Genomic DNA, 20,629 nt, shown 5'->3' with positions numbered 1-20,629 from the left:
TTCAGACTCAGGTGCCCTGAGAAAAAAGATGATCTTTTGGAGAAATTGCTGTTGCTATCAGTGAGCAGCTGTGGGAAGTTGGTGGTTGGATCACCCAGCTGGTGCCTCTTTACAGTTCTCAACTCTCTTTACCCTTTTAAAATTTCTCTCAATTTAGAGACAATGGGGTTTTTTTTAAGGGAGAAAGAATCATGCACCAGAATTGCCTTTCATTTTTAAAATTTTCTCTAATTTCCCAGTAATGTGCTGACCAGAAACCTCTGATACACACAGTTTTCAAGGATTTGGTGGTGTGGGTATTTTGGTTGTATTTTTTTGTTAAGTGTTTTTTGTTTTGGTTTTCGTTTTTGTTATCAGAAGAAAGTTGTTTAACTTGGGTGGAAGATGTAGGATTGTCATCTTGGCCTTGAGCCTGTGTAAATTTGGAGGGAAATTCCATGTGCATTTAGAGATTATTCTTACAGATTTGTCTGCAAAGCTGGGATTTTCCTTTCCTTCAGTAGGGTGGATTGGAGCTGGTGAGGGGTTTGCTGCTTTCAGCCAAGTGGACAGGAGTTTATGATTCATATCTTTTGCTAAATGCTACCAGAAATAAGAAGTGAAAGAGGCTTCTTAAAGCCTCCACCAGGAGTCATGCAATACCTGGCTTATGGATTCCTGACATTTCTTATCTTTGGGAAGCATTTAAGAGCTTTGTGCTGCTGAAAGGGAGTTGTTGTAATCGTGTTCCTGCTCTGGTTGCTTTTCTAGTGCTTGCAGGATTAACTTGCAGGGGTGGGAGGAGCTGCTGCCTCTCAGCTGTGATTCTGTCTGTCCCCTTTTGCCTCATTGAAGGTTACACACAAACCCTGTTTTGTGAAAGGTTTCTCTGCTGGTGGTTGCAGCATTCACAGATTTGGCAGCAGTGCTTTTCTCTTCTGAAAGCAGAAATGAGAGTCGGGGTTTGAGAAGCCCGTTTTGTTTTTTACCCTTTGGTTTGTGGCTGCAAGAGACACTTTTTTTGGGGAATAAAAAACCAGCAGAGGGCACTTGGTGAACAACGTTCTGTGCAGGGTTCCACTAACCCAGGCACGATATTCCAGCTGTGTGATATCTGGAACGTGGGACAGTTCAGTAGGGCAGGTTTTTGGACATTTTGGATCCATATGGAGAATAAAACAAATATTTCTTCCTTCCAGCTTCACAATAATAGCTAGGACATCCAATTCCATTGAATGGATGCATTTGTCCTGCTGTGTTAAGATTAATTTCTTCAGCACAGTTATTTATCCCCCTGAAAATATAGTAGGAAAATGTCAGTTAAGCTCTAGCCCCTTCCTGTGATATATCTATCTTGGGAAAAAAATGAAGAAAATTGTAGTGTAAAGTCATAAAGGCACACAGTGATGTTTGGAGTTTTTTTATAGGGATGGGTCTTTCCCTTTCCTTTCCTTTCCTTTCCTTTCCTTTCCTTTCCTTTCCTTTCCTTTCCTTTCCTTTCCTTTCCTTTCCTTTCCTTTTCCTTTCCTTTCCTTTCCTTTCCTTTCCTTTCCTTTCCTTTCCTTTCCTTTCCTTTCCTTTCCTTTCCTTTCCTTTCCTTTCCTTTCCTTTCCTTTCCTTTCCTTTTCCTTTCCTTTCCTTTCCTTTCCTTTTCCTTTCCTTTCCTTTCCTTTCCTTTCCTTTCCTTCCTTTTCCCTTTTCCCTTCCCTTCCCTCCTTTTCCTTTTCCTGTTTTATTTAAACACTAGTGGTGTTATGGCCAACGTTACTGAAAATGAAGGTTTGTTAGGAAGGCCTTTTTATCAGGCCTAGAGATATCCCTGGAAGGAAACACACTGTTTTTTGAAGTGTCTGTGGCTTTGCAAGCTAGCAGTACTTTATATGTGTGAATATGCACTTATAATTTTTTTCAGAATGGGAACTTAGATAATCCTCCATTTGCAAATAATTAAGAGTTGCCTTCATTCCAGGGCTTGAGACTTGTTTGACTGGATTTTTTCTTCCTATGGCTTCAAATGCCTGAGGGGAAGCTTGCTTATTGAATGGGTGAGCCTTAGCCCTCAGGAGAATTAAGGAGCTGGTATTTGGTTATTTTCTCCAGGGTGATTCCAGTGGTGGCCAACATCTCTGCAGAAAGAGAGAGAGGGGAAGGGAAGGGGGCTAAACTGGGACTATCCCAAAAGCTGAAACAGAAATTGCAGTGAGGTTTGCAGCAGCGATGGCCACGCAATTTCCTGACGCATATTTTAAAATAATCACCTTCCTTGCTTGTTTTCAGTATTTTTTAGTACTCTGCTCAACTTCTGGGTGTCAGGCTATGGAATGACTGCCCTCAGGCTTAGCTGAATTAATGGTGAAAATTCCAGTCTAGTGGATGGAGTCCCTGCCCATGGCAGGGGGTTGGAACTGGAAGATCTTTCAGGCCCCTCCAACTCAAAACATTATAAGATTTTATGATTCTGTATCAAATGTGTCTCCCTATTAATTTTCTTGCTGATCTTCTTTATGGTCCATTTGTCCCACATCACATGAAAGTAAAGGGAGCTGATAGAGGAAAGCATTAACCTGTTAATCTGGCCTTGCTGTAAACTTAGAAAAACATGATCAATCTAACTCCTGGTTGTCTCTTAGCAGTGTCACTGCCAAATATTGAAAAAAAAAATATTTGGCTTTTACAGCCATTCTTTGGCAATAATAATGTCCAAAGACCTCTTAAAAATGCAATGTAACTGCAATATAACATATTCCAGCCATATGCTCCTGCCATATGGAATATGTAGGTGTGGGCCACCAAGGTACTGCAAGTGAGAGAAGTGGAGATTACTCCTTAAATGTGTGAATTGTTTTTGTGCTCCTTAATTTTCAAAGTGATCCCTCTCATTTCCAATGAAGGTCTGGAAGACACAAGCACTGTGTGCTCCTCACATTCTGCACAGTGAGGGAACTTTCAGGACAGACCCCTCCTGTGTCATCACCCAGACAGGGAAGGACAACTCGAGGTCAGCTGGTCGCTCAAACCTTCACTCGCAGGAAATTGGAATGGTGGTTGTAGATAAGCACTGGAATGGCATGAGGTACAGCTCTGGGAAAATATAATAAACAGGGACAATTAAACATCCTAAGTGCTGCTGCAAATATGAGTCATAAGAAAGGAGAGTTGTAAACAACATTTAGAGGTCACCCAGGCTCTTCTGTAGTCACACAGCTCACACTTGTCAGGGGAGGTGCTCACACAGCACAGAGCAGCACACAGCAATAATTAAATTTAAAAACAGATGGATGATACAACAAAGAAATAAATGTTATTTTCCCAGCAATAGCACAATATGTGGACTCAAGTGTAAAAAGTTTATGCCACATGAAGCATTTAAAAAACAGGAAGGCATCAGAGTTTTATTCATATCACGGCTTTACAAATCAGTTTTAATGGGCTTGATTTACCGGTGATAATCTATTAACACCAATTACTTTCAGTAAATTTTCACAGCAGCCATAAAAATTGAGTTCTACAATTTTTTTGGAGTAAGGCTGGTAGAAATTAAATAGTATATAATACAGCTCATACGTTTATACTGGGCTTATTACTAACACCTTTTAGTTCCATATGCATTACACTGGATGTGTCTGTGTTCTTGTGCTGTTTTTACAAGGGTTTTATTTTCAAAATACACTCTGAGAATGAATACATTAGTCCATTTACATGATTGGACTATTAATATTTTTTTCAGTTAATGACCAAGAATTTATGATGCTGATAGAATAAATACCCAATAATTTGTAAAGCAGTAGCTGGGAAGTTTCTCCTGCTTTTGGCATAAAACAAACCTGAAATAAAGTGAGGAATCTTGACTCAGGTTTCTGATCTGTCAACAATGTCAGCTGGAAAAAATTGCACTGTTTCAGCTTTCTCCCCCTAAACCAGGGATGACTCTTTTCCATCACTGCACAGGTGTTGGGGAGCTCCCTGAATTTATAGAAATGCTTTGAGCTGCCTGCATCAAAAGGGCTTTGTATGGCTGGTCACTGGGAAAATGAGATTTCTGCATTAGTGTCTTCTGTGCTTAAAGCAATTGGGAACCTTGCCTCCCTTCTGTGCCATAAAGGCATTCCCGTAAAAGACTGGTTTGGGGCTGAAATTGCAAGGTTTCTTTAGCCATGCAAGTGCTACTGAAATGGATTTTCTTGTGTTTAAGTTTTCTTCTCCTTTGTTGGAGGGTACTGTGAAAAAAAAGGCAGCAGAAGTCCTCTCTTTATTCCAGCAATAAAGGTGCATCTGGGCTGGAGCACAAGAACGACCCTGTGCTACCACTCTGGATTCCTTAAATGCAATTTTAAGACTATTTGCATATTTGCTTTTGCAATTTACAGGACCTATTTACATAACAGTTTACATTACAAAACCTATTAATATTACATCTTCAGTGATCTATCAGTACCTGATAGGTTCTTGCAGCTCAATTCTTGCTGCTGCCCTTGCACCACTCATGCCCTGGCTTGGTCTCTCTTTCTCATCTCAGGCCAAGAAGCCCACAGTTTTGGCAGGCAATTTTGGCAGCTAAAAAAGATTGCCATCAGTAAGTGTAATAATTTGCAAAATTCCATGAATCTCCTTCTCCTTTCCCCCCTCACATTAATTTGTTTGCTCCAGATCCTCATTCTTAAAATTCTTGGTATTAAGGAAACAGGAACTGCTTGGCCTGGGTTCTTATGCCATATCCTGAGTGTATCATGTATGATGATACATTTCTGATAGTCTTTTCTTCTCAAAGGGTGAGGTAGAAAAAGAACTTAGAAAAAAGAAGAGAAAAAGTAATTAAAAACTAGGTGTGGAGTTGTTCTGGTTGGGTTTTTTTGTTTGTTTGTTTTTTGCTGTTTCAACTTTCTTTTGTGACTCTTGTCAAATACTCAAGAAGCATGGAAACACCACTTTAATTCCATGTAAAAGTGGAGAAAAATGCTGTTCTTAGTATAGGCTAAACCAGCATTCAACAGTGCCTGTTGATCTAGAAGGGATGAAAGGCAGAGCTGTGTGACTGATGTGGGGAGGGGAAAGGGAGGAATTGGGAGAGAGGGAGAGATTTTAGATGTCTTATGTACAGTGTAACTGGAAGGCACCTGGGATGAGATATAAACCCAAAATCTGGCCATAGTTTAGAAGAGAAAGGCTAAGAGAAAAGGTTTAAGGAAAAGTCTAAAGGGAAAGGAGGGAAGGATATTGTTAAAGGAATAAGACTCCCAAGCTCCACCAACATCTCCAAAAAAAATCCATCTGCATTGGCTAAAAGATGTGACCTTGTCTTTTTTAATGTGGCCATCAGTGCTATGATTAAGGAATTTTATAATTCCAGTCTGGATTGTTGCTACATACAGCACTATGTGGGAATGCAATTAGCACAGCTAGAGCAAATTATTCCAGGATGGGCTGTTTCGACATCCCTTTGCCTTGTGACACCCTTTGCAAAGAGGAAAGTTTGCTTCTAAAATGCACTGGCTCCTGGTTTGTTTTCAAGTGTGACACAAAACGTGGAGTTTAGTTTATAAATTACATATGGTTTGAAGTCCTGGCTCCTAACAGAGTGTTTTTTTTCTGGCAGCCCTCTGGACAGGGTCACTGCTGGCAAGGAAATTTGTCTCTAGTCTCTGTCTGGACACGTGTCCTCACACACAGCTGGTACCAAAATGTTGAGATTGTTTAACTGAACTGCCACCCCTGGGCGGATCTAAAGGATGTGTAGATGTGGCTCTGAGGGATCTGGTTTAATTTTGGACTTGGCAGTGCTGAGTTAATTGTTGGACTCAATGATCTTATCCAGCCTCAACTATTCTGGGATTCTACAATTCCTGAGAAATGCTGGGCTGCTGAAGTGGCTATCAGATTTTTAGAGGTCATGGAGTCCTTGAGATGAGGCAAGCAGTCCAGACTTTTAGGGACAACAAAACCACACAGATGTTACTTCTTAAACCTTCTAATTGCAGAGGAACCTCTCTAACTGTAGGGAGCAACTCAAATACAAATAAAGAACTCTTACAGTCCAAGCAATTGCTCTCATCAGAGTTTTTGGTTTTATTTCAGGTTTTTATATGTAATCAAATTGTGTCTTGAAAAATACACAAACTCTGAGACAAACGTTTGGAGGGTGGGACACAAAAAGACAGTCACAGTATGTACAGTTATTACAATCAAATCTCTCTGTGCACTTGGACCCCAGCTGTTCCACTGAGCTGCTCTGTACTCAGGGTAGCCAAATATCAGCTGAGCTTCACTGCAGCACCAGCACAGGCCACGTGTGGGATTTTGTTTCTCCTCCCCACCATGAAGAAAGAGCCTTTAGTTAAGAAATTCAAAGGTAATTGTCTCCTCTGTGTCCATTTTCAGCTCTGATTTATTCTGTCCCTTCCTTGCAAAAACAGTCTTGTCTCTCCAATGGAAAAATAAAAAGGTGCAACTGCTCCAAATCAGAGTGACTTTGTGCATCCTTGTGAATCATTCCCCCTGCCCGAGGCTCAGCGTGTTCAGTCTCTGCTGGTTCAGTCTCAGCTCTGTTCTCTGGATGCTTTTTGGTTGTGAAACAGGGGAGTTGCAGTTCTGGCCTGAAAAAAACTTCTGCACTGCCTCAGCCTTGTTTGTATGCAGGATCCTTTGGACTCAAGTTTTGCACAGGACACCTCTGCTACCTGAATTGAACATTTATAGAAATAAACCCCTTTAGTTTGCATAGGTATCGATTACAAGCATTCTGATGAGTTTTTAAATGGTTTTTTCCCCTCCAAAGGTACTGTTTTTAAAGAAGTAACATTGTCACAGTAACGATTTCTCATTGCACAGTTCCAGCTTAAGAATCCAGCTTTGCCATATTTCATGACAGAAAAAGATAATGCTGAATTCAGCCTTCTGAATTTTTTGGCTTGTTTAGCTGGATTTTATAGTAATACATCACTTCCTTCCTCTATATGGATATTTTTATGAACTTCCACATTCTTTCTCGGTCAGCATCACCCTTCTGCTGAAGAAATATTACATTTCTTGTGGAAAAAAAGAGTTCTTACTCATAGCCCATGACGTTTAGGAGTGAAAACAGAAGCTGAAGTTCCACATAATCAAGTTTCACAAGCTTGCCATCCTCACATTTCAGACAATGGGAGTGCTTTCCTACTTCCAGTTTTTCTGACACAGAGAGTAGTTACTCCCACTCCTCCTTTCAGTTGTCTTGAAGGACAGCAGATGAAAGGCAAAAGATCTCACTATAATCCAATCCTGGAGTTTTGTGAGCCTTTCCTCCTGTCATTAAAGCAAACCCACACAATCCAAAATAAATTGTATATCCTGGCAGCACTAAAACTGGACTCCAAGAAACAAATGCAAAAGCAGAATTGCCACCTCAGAGTTTTACTGCCCTTGGTTTTGTGGAAGACCAGAATGTGGGACGAAAACACCTAATAATGCTTGGTCTGTTCTCAGCTCTTGGAGCAGGTGTCACAGTGACCCCACAGACCTGTCCTGCCCAGAAAGGTCCTCTGGGGAGGAGAAATTCCCAAAGACAAGGTTGGATTTCCCTGTTACAAGTGCCAAAGCCCCAGGGGGACCAGGAGGAGGAAAGAGAGGGGAAGCAGAGCCAGGCTTGGCACATCCACGGAGCTTCCGGAGGGAATCTGATTCTGCTCTGAAAAATTGAAAAAGAGAAAGTCAGCATGCAAGTGATGACTTGACAGAAAAATATATTATAAGTTTGCATTACACATTTTACATGAATGGATGGAGGATTGTTTTTAAAGCAATGGATTTTGCCTCATTTTCATAATTCTCCTTTTTTGTGTCTGTAGAGAGTCCAGACAAAAAGGTCTCAAGGTACTGGGACAAATAAATTTTTCAGAGAAAAGATGCAGAAACTCAGCAACAATGATTGCAGCTTTTCTGGAGGACTGAGAGCTTTTGTTTAAAATCCTGACAGAAAAGCAACAACCAGCCAGGTGTTTACTGGGAGCTGTCCCTGCCCGTGGCAGGGAGATGAGAACTGTGGGATCTTTGGGATGCCTTCCAGCCCAAGCCACTCTATGATTTTAGGATGAAAATACATTTTCCTTCTTCCTACTCAGGGCCTGAGGGAGATGTTTTGATTAAGAGTCCATAAATAATGGGAATAAATATTAAAATATCTAGGTCACACACACTTTAGGTGGCAGCAGCACTGAGGGCCACTCTTGGTACAAAACCCACAACGTGGACCAAGGGCACAAATTACCCTTGGCACAGGTGGTACCTCCAACCTGTGCTGGATGTAGTACACAAGTAAAAAGAGATTTTCAACCCCTGAGTTAAAAAGAAGAGATTTTTTTCCTATAAGTGTTCCAAGTCCTTCTCTGTGAGGAGCAGGCTGTATATTGGTATTTATATACTGAGGGCTGTTCCTATTGCTGTGGGATCAGCTCTCAGTATCTCAGTGGAGTCAATTTATCTCTAGCCAGGGTGCTGCTCCCCTGTTCCTGGGAGGAGTTTGTGATATTAATGTGTAGAGAACAATTAAACATCAGCTGATCCTCAGTAATGCTTTGGAATAAATGTAGAGTTGTAACAACAAGCATCCTGGCCTTTTGTGTCCTCTCCCAGGCCCAGGCCCTTTCGTTTTTCCCAGAAAAAGTGTTAAACTAGTAGCTGGGAAAAATAATCCATGCAGCAAACAAACAGATATGTAGCCATAGTGAAACAGATGAAAATTGTTTCTGCTTGACGTAAAAATAGTATTTGTTGATCTGGTTGACTGCAAAATGTGAGAACTGTTTCTGTATATAATGCCTTTGTTCCCAGCAGCTCATTTTTTAATTTTCCTAAATCCCTTCTGAAATAACAGCTAATATAAAACAGATTGCCTTTCTCTCTTGCTTAAGAAATTACTGAAAATATATAAAAAAAGGGAGAGCTGTGGCTGATGATTTTCTTTAAAAGAAGTTGACAACAGGAAATATATTTTCCCTTTTTGCAAAGAATTACACTTAAAAAGTTGGGCTTTTGTTCTTTCCTCATCCCCAAGTCCCTCAAAATCCTGCAGTACAAGAACCACCGGGTGTCAAAGGTGTGTGTTTTAGTTTCTACTCCTAAAGTGAAACACTCCCCTTGTGTTTCAATAATTTATTTGTTTTCTTCCTCAATGAAAGTGCCTTTTCATTATTAGAAATAGTTTATATTCAGGGGTAGTTGTCAGGAAGGTTTTGGCTGAGTCAAACATATATACAACTATCTCCATTAAGTACAATCCACTTACATTTGGTTTTGAAAATCTTCCACTGCTTCTGCATTAAGAAGTTTGATCTTCAATAATTTCTGATTTCTTGTGGAAGGTAACAGCTGGAGATATTCTAATTCCTGTTCTATTTGCTTTTATAAAGTAATGTGAAAGCACATTATACCATATTGAATTTAACTTCATGTTTTTTAAAGGCCTTCAGGCCAGCTAGACTACCTAGCTTCGGTCTAAAAATTAATATTTCCTGTATTTTTGCAAGTTGTTTTTTGCTTGTCAGGCACAAGAACTGTTGGGGTTTGTGGGAATATTGCAGGGGCTGTTTTTTTTCCTTCTGTGTGATCATGAGATAAAACACTGGAACATTTCTCTTTCTCAGTTTCTATTTGAGTTTATGGCAGCCTAATCTGTCTGTAATGTCATAGGGTGGCTGAACTTATCACATTAAATGTAATATAATAATTACTATGTAAAGGTTCATATCTTCCAGCCCCATTGAGTAAAATAAAAACTGCTGCTGCTGATTTTATATGACAAAGTGTTGTAGGTTTAATGCCAATTTAAGATTTTGTAGCACTAATAAGAATCATTCGACTTGCAAGGAAGATTTTTAGGGAAGAAGTTACTGACAATGGTATCTAGAAACTGGACATCCCTTCTGCATTGAGTTCACTCCAGAAGTGTTTACAAATGACCTTTGTGTAGTTTCTGTAATTTATATTACCGAATGTTCTGTAATGACCTTTGTGTATTCTCTGTAATGAATAAAGCTAATGATAACATTTGCACTATATTGCAATATTGCCTTTGGATGAAGTCTACCTTAATTTCCCAGAAGGACAGTGGAGTCATTAATGGTGTGTTTGCTTTTAATATTTATTACCAAAAGGACCCCCCAGATCTCTTGACCTGGTACCTGGTAGTGTAACTTCAGAACTACCTGAGAGGAAGTGGTAGTTGGGTGGGGTTGGTCTCTTCTGCTGTGTCTCAAATCAAAGGATGAGAGGAAATGGCCTTAAATTATGTCAGGGGACATTCAGGTCAGATATTAGGAAAAAAAAAAATCACTGAGAGAGTGGTCGGAGGCATTGGAATACATTGCCCAGGGAGGTGGTGGAATCCCTATCTCTGGAAGTGCCCAGGAGGCCCCTGGATGTGGCACCTGGGGACAAACATGGTTTGGGGTTGGTGATGGTGGGGCTGGATGACCTTGCAGGTGTCTCACAGCCTTGATAACCCTGTGGTTTATCCACGGCAAGGGAATTTACAAAGGCCTTCACTCCCAGAATGGAGTGGCTTCTGTGTCCCTTGGTTTTTAGTGGTTTTTATGATGCCCAGTGTCTTTATGAGACCCCTGGCCCTTCAGCCTCCCTCTCCCTGCAGCCCAGGTCTGTCTCAGTGCTGGAGATGATTTTCCCTCTCTGGGACAGCTCAGTGAGGCAGAACAAGCACCCCAAGTTTATTGGACTTTCTCCATTCAGCACGTTTTGCCAATCTTGCCAATACAAAATAAAGCACAGGAAAATCACCCAGACACTTGCAAGTTAAGGAGTGTTGCCTTACCAGAAGGGGAAGGTGGCTCCTCAATCCTAGGTGCAGCTGGGAAAAAAACCCACAATAATCAACGTTAATTGTTTGAACCTAGAACTTTTTCTCTTTTTCTGATAATTGATCTAAGGGTTAATGTTATTTTTTTTCCTACAGTTGTCAAACAAACTGGAAGTTTAAGTATGATCGCAGAGTAATATCAAAGACACCTTACTGCTCCCAAAATTTAGATGACTGAAACATTCTGATTCTGCATTTTCAAAACATCTCTTTTTTTCATTTTGAAAACTGCAAAACATTTCACTTCAAAATTTTTTGAACAAATGTTATTTCACTTTACATTTTGAAAGCATTTTTCTCTCGAGAATTATGTGCATCTAAAGAAAGATATTAAAAAGTTTATATTATTTGAAAACAATTTTTTCCTATTTTAAGCAGAAGTAAATCTATGTGGTTGAGCATAATGAAAGTTTCCAGCTGATTTATTCAAGCAAGACACCTTAAAAATGTATGATTTGTTTTGATGTGTATCTCTTATTTTTTTTAATTTTCTTTTCAGCTGGTCAGCTGGTCAAACTCAATGCCTCATCCTTCTGGTTTCTATGCTTGTATGTAGTTCAAACATGTTTGGCATTATTCAAACATGTGTTATGGTCTCACTCATTTTCCTGAGGAGGATAAATAAAAATTCTTGTTGCATCTGTCCAGCCATGCCATCAGACCCACATCTTCCAGCTGCAGGGGGAAAGGAAAGCAGCAACTGGCTGTCATTGCTCTGAAAGGGAATGTGACCTGGACCTTGGATCCAATTGCCAGGATTAAACTTCTGCTTCACAGGCCCACGTGAAAACAGTGAAATTAACTCTGCTGCTCCTCAGGGGCAAAGTGGATCAAGGACAGTACAAACCCATAAATAACCAGAGGCTTAAATCTGGGAACATTATTGTCTCCTTAAAGGGAGGATGAAGAGGCAGGTGCCTTGCCTTTAGGAGTCCTGGAGTGCTGAAGCTGAACAAAAAGGATTTATCTTTTCTTTCTCACATATTCTTCCAACAAAAACAAGAATGAAACTGAGTGAAAAATTGCTTTAAAAATTTAAGAAATCCCTCTCAATGGCTGCATATGGCTTATCAACAAGAAATGGTGCCCTCAACTCCCTCCTCTGTACTAAAAAAAATCTTACCTGATACATTGAGTTTAATTGTAGATTTCTTTGTTTGGTGGCTCTCAGTGTGTCTGTAGATGCAGGAATATTCAGCATCATCCCCTAACTGGACATTGGAGATCTTTAAGGAAAAGTTGCCATATTTCATCTGGTCCAGAAAAAGACTGGTTCTGTCATGGAACTTTTTGTCCTGGCCGTCCAGTGAATCGTGCCCATTCTGGAAGAAGTGCACCAGCTCCTTGGTGCCAATCTGCCAGTAGAGCATGGACTTGGCGAGGGCCAGCTCTCCAGGAGGGCTGGTGGTGCAGGGCAGGACCACAGTTTGTCCAACAAATGCATGGCACGTGGTGTCCAGCTGACCTGCAATAAAGCCCAGACAGTTCCATCAGCGTGCAGCAGAGACAGGGGCACCACTTTTCCTGTAATTTGGCTCCACCACATCATTATTGCCACTCTCCCTCCCAAATTCTCCTGTTTCCAGCCAGGAGGGCCATGTGTGCTCAGAGCCCAGCCAGCTGTGTGGAAACCCAGGGCACTGGGAATATTTCTCTGTCTGCTCTGGGGTGCAGACAGAGCACCCAGGGCAGCACTGACTCTGACCCTCATCCATGGAGAAAGTTTCCCAGACTTCAAGATAGACTGGAATCCACTAAAGTGTGAAATAGATTATAGAGAGCAGTGTAGATGTATCACTTAGTATGAAATTTAAGTTTTGGGGTTTTTAGTATGTTGTGGATGGAAGCAAGATGGAGGGCATAGGGTGTTGTCCTGGGTTTCTTCTTCATGCTTCTTCTTCCTTCTTCTCCATGGGTTTGGGTGGCATTTTGTAATTGGGCAGAAAAGTCCCCATTGCAGCTCTGTGGGATCAGTTATTGGGGTAAAAGGGAAAATAATCCAGGTGTCAGTTCTTCATTGGATAGTTTAGTCTTAAAAGACCTTGTACCAAGAGATTGTTGTCATTTTGTGCCTTCTAATGAAAAGCTGCAGAACTCACAGCAGTGAGACTGTTTTACTGATAAGAAATAATAAACACCTGAGTGTGAACATGAATTACTGTCTCAAGTGCCTTCAATCCAGACCGAGAGAAACCCACAACTGAGACCCCCATACAGCAGGACAGATGCTGATATGTGCAAGTTGCCTCCACTTTGGAAGTGGGCCTTTTGCCCGAGCTTGTTTCCCCTTAGCTGGTGATTTTTCTTCCAGCTTTTGGCAATCTCAGTCTCTGGGGTTAGGTGTCTGATTTGGCTTTAAATAATAGGCCAGGTCACAAGAGGAAAAGGGGATGTAGGGAAGTGGAGGTGGGCAGATATAATGAAACAAGTTCTGGTTTTGTAGGAAGTCTGTCTGAAAAAAAGGAGAAGTGTAAAAACGGTGCTAGACCAGGAGAAAAATCCTGGATGAGTTTGTTCTCCCACAACTCCCATTATTTGGCTACCTGATCCCAATTCCCAACTTTTAAGCAATGTCCTGGGGGCTCCCATCTCCCTTTCCCTGCAAAATCTTGCAGAGGATCTGACAGAAAAGAGCTTTTTCCTGCAGGTCTGGCTTGGTGCACTCTTGCTGATGCAGGTCTGGTGGTCTCACACTCTTTGGTGTCTAGGAAAGCAGACAGAAAGAAGAGTCTGTCATTCCCACTTTAGATAAATGGTTTTTCCAAGACCTTGGGGAGACTTGGTGGCTGTCCCTGACATCAGGCAGAGGTGTTACCAACCTTCCCAACCAATTCTAGCACGTGCAAGAGCCAGGATGGAAATATCCTGCAGGTGGGCAAACAGGGGCACAGGCAGGGCAGGCAGCTGCACCCCCCTTACACACACTGTTCATTTCACAACTTTGGTGCCATTTATTTCTATAAATCCTTCCAAGTGAGCTGAAAGCATACTAAAACTCCCCAAAATGGGTGAGTCTGCCACTATCAGGTAGGACAATTCCTATGAGATTGCAGTGCCACATTTTGTAGGGTAGACTGGGTAATAAAAAAAGTTTTAATGCATTTATAAAGCACGAACAGCTAGGTATTTCCAGCACAGAATGTGGGCTTAAATTAGCATTCTGGCCAAACCTGTTGCATAAAATAATGTTATAAATTAAATGCAGATTAATTAATTTGGATGAAAAAGTTATTCCCAGCATGGAGCAAAACAAAAGCAGTGTGAGTCTGTGACTGCACCAAAAAGAAAAGCTAAAATTCACTGTGAAACAACTCAATCTGCTTCCATGGCCAAAGTTTTGTGAAGCATAAGGGGCAAGTAATTGGACTCAACATAGAAATAAATGTTTTTGGTTGCAGTGGGGTCACTCCTGAGTTCCTGGCTTGCATCAGCTCTCTGCATATGTCAGGCTAAAGACCAAAGAGAGTCCCAGTTTCCCCTTGAAGGCAGTGACATCAGCCGAGGCCCAGCCTGTCACATGCTCAGGCCTCTGTTTCCATATCAATCAGCCTTCTCTGGTGTCACACTGTGTTTATCCAGGCATGAAAGCAGAAGGAAAAGCACGATCCAGACAGCTGAATGTGGGAGCCAAGTAAATGTCTTCAGTTATAACTCTATGACCACACATCTGCTTTTCTTTGGTTTTCAGCTGAAAATCCCAGCCCAGTTTGCCCAACAATGTCAGCTTTTAGCTGAAAAAACCACATATCCCAAGATTTTTCTGCTTAGTGGTGGAAGGAGAATCCCTTTGTTGTGTGGAGAGGTGAGCCATTTGGTCATTGGGCTTTGGCCATGACAAAAAATTCTTCACAAGGTGATCAGACCTGGGAACAGGCTGCCCAGGGAGGTGCTGGAGTCACCACCCCTGGAGGTGTTTAAGGAAAGGCTGGACGTGGCACTCAATGACATGGTCTGGGTGACAAGGTGGTGTTGGTCACAGCTTGGACTTGATGATCCCAGAGGTCTTTTCCAGCCTAATTGATTCTGTGGTTCTGCAATTTTCAGAATGCATCAGCTGCTGGCCAGGATTTGCTTCTCAAAGGGCACTTGAATTATGACAAAGCTCAGCCTCCCCTGTGCTGTGCCCTCCCTGCCCTGCATGTGTCACCCTGCAATCGGTGACACACGCAGGGCAGGCAGGGCCATCAGCTGTCCCCAGCACATCCCAAGGGGCCACTGCTGCACGAGGGAGGGGATGGAGTGTCCTGAGCCCCTTCTCTGAGCTGCTGGGGCCTGGGGAAATGTTGGAACCCTGGATGCTGAGAATTTAAAACTTTCTGTGCTGAAAGGACAGAACCTCAAGAGAACACTGCATTTGACCTGAGGCCGTGGAGGAGGGTTCCCAAATGGAATGACAGAACTGGGATTGTGGGTGTTTGAATAGAAGTCTGTAATATCACAGGGTGGAAAATTTAGAGTTTAAGGGTTTAGAATATAGTAATATATATTGTGGTGTTTGCTGAGGTCCCCAGGACGAGGTGAGAGATGAGAAATCTGACTCCGTGTTCTCAGAAGGCTGATTTACATTATATTATATTATATTATATTATATTATATTATATTATATTATATTATATTATATTATATTATATTATATTATATTATATTATATTATATTATATTATATTATATTATATTATATTACTATTCTAAAACTGTACTAAAGAAAGAGAAAGGATACATCAGAAGGCTTAACAAAAATGATAATGAAAGCTCATGACTGACTCAGAGAGTCTGACACAGCAGATGGTGATTGGTCATTAACTAAAAACAATTCACATGAAACCACTCAAACATGCACCTGTTGGTAAACAATGTCCAGACCACATTCCAAAGCAGCAAACACAGGAGAAGCAATCAGATAATTATTATTCACATTTTTCTCTGCGGCTTCTCAGTTTTGCAGGAGAAGAGATCCTGGCAAAGGAATTTTTCAGAAAATATGACAGTGATAATATATAAAGCTAAGTTGGAGGTTTTAGGGCAGAGGCTGGTCCTCCTACACCTTCTGCTCCATGGGTTTGGGTGGTATTTTGTAATTGGACAGAAAATTCTGCATTGTGGGACATGAGTGATTAGATATTGGGTTAAAAGTAAAAATAGTTCAGGTGTCATTTCTTAATTGGATAGTTTTTCCTTAAAAGACCTTGTAGAGATAGATATAGGGCCATTTTGTAGCTTGTTAGTAGGATGCTGTAGAACTCACAGCTTGTAAGATTCTAATACAGATAAGAAATAATAAACATTTGAGCCAGAACACGAAATACCATCTGCAGCCCTTTCCTCCTGATCCTGACAGGGAAAGGCTGTGCTCAGCAGTGTCCCTAGGGCATGGCCATGTGTGAAAGCAGATGTGGTTCTGGCTGAGCCTGACCACGGTCAGGAAACCACAGAGGGAGACGAGAGTGCCTGAGGCTGCTGCAGGGGAAGAAGGGAGCCTCCAGAGGAGGAGGGAGAGAGACTTTCCTGGTGGGAAAGGTCCTGTCTGCAGGGTGCTGTGAGAGAGAGAGTGCTTGCAATGCATCCAAAATCCACCTCTTTTTGGATGAAGAGAAGATGATGAACAGAGCTTGTAGCTCCATTCAGAAAAATGGACAATAAGGATTCTCCCAATGAGCAAAGGAGGGAGGAAGGGTGTGGGTCCTGCCTCCTGGCTGTGGACACTGTACATTTGATACTGGTTTTAGCAGTGCACCTTTTTCCTCTTGATTCTTTCTCTGAAGGTGGAGGACAGCAGTATTTAGCATATCTGAGCTGAGCCATACCCATTCCCTCTCCTCCATGGCATGGTGTACAAACCCTGTAACGCTCCTGAGGACCCTAAAAACACCCACAGGGTTCAGCCCACCCTGCCCTTGCTGCTTCCAGCTGGTAAAATCAGGGCAGAAGGAGGCAGAAAAGGAGGCACTGCTGAAGCTGGCTGGGATGAGAGCAGGTGACTGAAATCTGCTGGAAGGAGTTATTTAATCAGCCCACCGCTGCAAGGGGTCTTTTGTAGATGGGGAGAACAGACTTCTATAAGGACTGGTACTTGACTTGCCCCCAGAAGTCTTGAGAAGAAAAGTCCTGCTAAAGTGCTGGTAAAGCTTTCCACTGAGGCTGTTGCTGCAGCAGGAGATGTGGAAGCAGGGAGATTCCTGGCCAGAAAACTGGAGTAGTTGTGGTGGCAGTTGTTGCTGAGGTGCGTACATCAGGATTAATAATGCTCATCTTCCCTATCAGGAAAGCTTTGCACATGGAAGGGGCAGTTCTCCATCTTGGAGATGAATGTTGCCACACAGCTTTCACTTGCAGTTGTAAGAAAAGTGGGATGAATTTATTTTGTGGATTTAAAAAAAATAAATGTGTTTTAAATATTGCTGAAATGTTTAAGCCTGTTAAGATGAAGTTGGATGTGACAATTTAGCCAATCTGTAAGATTCCTGTAATGAGAGAAAACTCCTGCTTCAGCAATCAAAGTGTGGTTCAGGGAAGCTCATGAAGATTGGGTTTTTTGTTCCCCCCTTGTTTTCCAGGTGAAGTGTAGCATCCTTAACCACCACAGTGGCAAATGTGAGGCACTTGCAGGTAAACAGAGGAGTCCTGACCACACACAGAGGTCTTACTACTGCTTAAACATCAATAAGGAAACTGCATCTTGTGTAAAGTTCTCTCAACAACATGCACTGGTTTATCCTTTTCATAGGGAAGATGGTATCTAATTCATGTAATGTCAGAAAGTCAACTCTGGTAGAGCTAAGCAGCTGCAAGATGGTTTGGGGTTGTAAAGGATGAGATTCCAAGTAGTCTTTAATATTATTAAAATGATAGGGTACTTTTAAGGATGTGGCAGGATAAACTTTATAGGTAAAGGTTTATGGGTCTGAAACACCTTAAATTTGAAAACCACTTCTTTTGGATACAGAAGTTTATCTGAGGGTTACAACCTGTACTTGCAAACCTTGGATTGTGATGAAATATATGCAAAGCAATGTATTCATTTGTTCTCTTTTGCTCCAAGGTTCTGCTTGCAGCTTCTGTGTTTGCATGTAAATGCCTCTGCAAATTCCTGGGTGTGCACTATGGAATATTTACCTCTGGGCAGAGAAGCAACCAGTGAGCAGGCAACCATCCAGAGAGCAGTCTCCCTAATGAGGAGGAGAGAGAAGAGAGAAAGGTCAAGTGCCTTGTTAGGTTGCTAGAGCAGAGATCAAAGACCTTTCCTCTGGTGTAATTTATGCCATCTTTCCCAGCTCCTTCCTCTGTGAAGGTAATTTGGATATGAAGCTGGGTGGGTTAGAAACCCTGGCTGGTTTTGCCATCCAGTCCTGGTGTGGGTTTTATCTGCTGCCTGTAGAACTGAGGTTTTCAGTGTTCATGATGGGCAAGGCTTCATTTGCCAGCACCAGACCTGCTCTTCCCTCCTGCCTTCACATACAATGTTAATTGCATCTACGTAGTCATAGTTTGATCTTGAGATTATTTTCTGTTGGTAATTAAATTAAATTCCCTCTGCTCCCAAATTCCTTCAGCTCCTTCACAGCCCAAGGAAAAGCATAACTTACCATTTCATTTTGTGCCTCCTAGCCCTTGGGAATCTGTCAGGAGCTTCACCAGACACGTGAGCTGCCACTTGTGTCTCTGCAAAAGAGTGAAAAACTCTTAATTCTTGTTAAAAGTGTTCCTTATAAGAGAGAACATTATTCATTTGCTGTTTTCTTTCACTTGGTGTATGTAAAACACAGGGTGTTATATAATTTCTGGGTATATATCATTTACAGTCTGTGTTTGTAGATTCACTGTGTGTTACTTTTGGTTTTTTTGCACACACTCTTGCAATTCCAAGAATGTATTTTCCTGTGTAGGACGGCTGTGACTCACAAGCCCTGCACTGACTAGCCCTGAGCTCTCAGCCCAGGGATGGGATTTTTGTTCTGCAGCCAGCTGACAGTAGAAAGTGGAGAAACCTGATGGGTGTTTTATTTGCCAGGAGGTGTAGGCACCATCCTACAAACTGCTGAAAACCACCAAAGCTGCACATTTCCCAAAAAAATAATGAGCCTGTAATGAAAACGAAAAGATTTTCTTTGAGGAGGCTTTTAAAACAGGTACTTTCTCAGGAAAAAATCCAAAATGGAGCAGGAGTGGAGATGGGAATGAATGTGGAGTTTGGGCTTCCTTTTCCTCATAGGATCTTGTAGATTAAAGAGTACAAATATCAGAGTGATTGTTCCTCTCTGTGTGCCCAGAGATGATGCTGATGGTGGAAGCAGTGTTTTATCCAGGATTCTCTTCCCACTGAGGAAGCTCTGTGTGGGGAAGGTGCTGGTGCTGTTCCCCTGCCTGTTGCTCCTGGCACAGTGTGGCTTCCTGGGGAGGGCAAGGCCTGGATTTGTGTTCTTCCCTCTCTCCTCATGGTCAAGCCCTGCTCATGAATTGTTCAACAGCCCCTTCCTTATACTCAATGCAAACCATCTGCCATCGTTGGCTTCTTTGACATTAACAGTGTGTCCTGCCTGTCTCTGCTGGACTTCTGTGGTTGCCTCCCTCCCCAGTGGAGGAGGTTTTGGGCAAGGGTGTACATTTATGGAAGTTTATTCCATATTTGTTTCCTTCCTGCCTACCTGTTGTCAATGAAACTGAGCCACTGATGGCTGCTCCTATTGCAGAATCATCGAGGTTGGAAAAGGCCTCTGAGATAGAATAACCTTTGTCAGCCAGACCAGAGTGCCACCAGTTCTTTCTTGAGCACCTGCAGGGCTGCTGACTCCACCACCTCCAGCTTAACACCCTTCCTGTGAAAAATTCTTCCTGACGTCCAGCCTGACCCTCCCCAAGTGCAGTTTGGGGCTGTGTCCTGTCATTGTTGTTGCCTGTGACAAGAGTTGAGTTTATCTGTCCTCTCAGCTTTTTGCAGATGTTCCATTCCTCATAAAGCTGCCAAAATACCAGAAGCAAATTTGTTCTGCTGGACCAGGGTTCCCCAGCAGCCTCTCCTGTCAGGCAGCAGGGAGGTCTGGCCAAGCAGATCCTGTGTGATGGTGTTCACAGGGGTTCTTGGGTGAGGGAAGAGATGGGGATCTGACTCCATGTTTCAGAAGGCTGATTTATTATTTTATGATATATATTACATTAAAACTATACTAAAAGAATAGAAGAAAGGATTTCATCAGAAGGCTAGCTAAGGATAGAATAGAAAGAATGATAACAAAGGTTTGTGGCTTGGGCTCTGTGTTCAAGCCAGCTGACTGTGATTGGTCATTAATTACAAACATCCAACATGGGCTAATCACAGATGCACCTGTTGCATTCCACAGCAGCAGATAATCAATGTTTACATTTTGTTGCTGAGGCCTCCCAGCTTCTCAGGAGGAAAAATTCTAAGGAAAGGATTTTTCATAAAAGATGTCTGCGACAATCCTGCTCTGTGGTACTGTGGCCATGTCCACTCTCTCTCTACATACAAGTGGTCCTTATGATAATCTCCTTATTCAGAAACAGCTAAACATTTCGGCATGTATGGCCAGCTAACAGGCCTTTTAAAAGGTGCAGTGGCAGCAGACAGGAATGACCCACAGGGCAGGAGCTCCTGAAAGTTCTATCATTCCTCTGGAAGGTCAGTAATTTTCTGACAGTTTTCATTCTGACTCCAGGAAAACGAGGGTGCCTCCTGGAAGTTGCATTATTATTCTGGAGCATCAGTCATTTTCTGTCAGATTTGATTGTGACTCCCGGAAAAGCAGGGTGGCTGTTCCAGCAGAGCTGGTTTGTTTGTGTCCTGCCTTTGGC

General features: G+C 42.1%; 1 protein-coding gene across 1 annotated transcript in view; it reads right to left on the bottom strand.

Annotated features, from left to right (window-relative positions):
- Positions 1-6,100: 6,100 nt before the first annotated feature.
- The window catches only part of LOC131554618 (V-set domain containing T-cell activation inhibitor 1-like), a 33,910-nt gene continuing 19,381 nt past the window's right edge, over positions 6,101-20,629 (bottom strand). The window contains exons 3-7 of the mRNA XM_058800142.1: positions 18,406-18,481; positions 17,936-17,988; positions 11,946-12,287; positions 10,778-10,813; positions 6,101-7,639 (exon numbers count right to left, since the gene is read on the bottom strand). Of these exons, the coding sequence (XP_058656125.1) occupies positions 7,536-7,639; positions 10,778-10,813; positions 11,946-12,287; positions 17,936-17,988; positions 18,406-18,413 (543 nt within the window). The 5' untranslated portion in view covers positions 18,414-18,481 and the 3' untranslated portion in view covers positions 6,101-7,535. The remainder of the gene's footprint in view (positions 7,640-10,777; positions 10,814-11,945; positions 12,288-17,935; positions 17,989-18,405; positions 18,482-20,629) is intronic.

This window comes from Ammospiza caudacuta, chromosome 2, assembly GCF_027887145.1.
Source record: "Ammospiza caudacuta isolate bAmmCau1 chromosome 2, bAmmCau1.pri, whole genome shotgun sequence".
NCBI lineage: Eukaryota > Metazoa > Chordata > Aves > Passeriformes > Passerellidae > Ammospiza > Ammospiza caudacuta.
The sequence above is the reverse complement of the archived record's forward strand: the minus strand, read 5'-3'. Positions and strand labels throughout refer to the sequence as shown.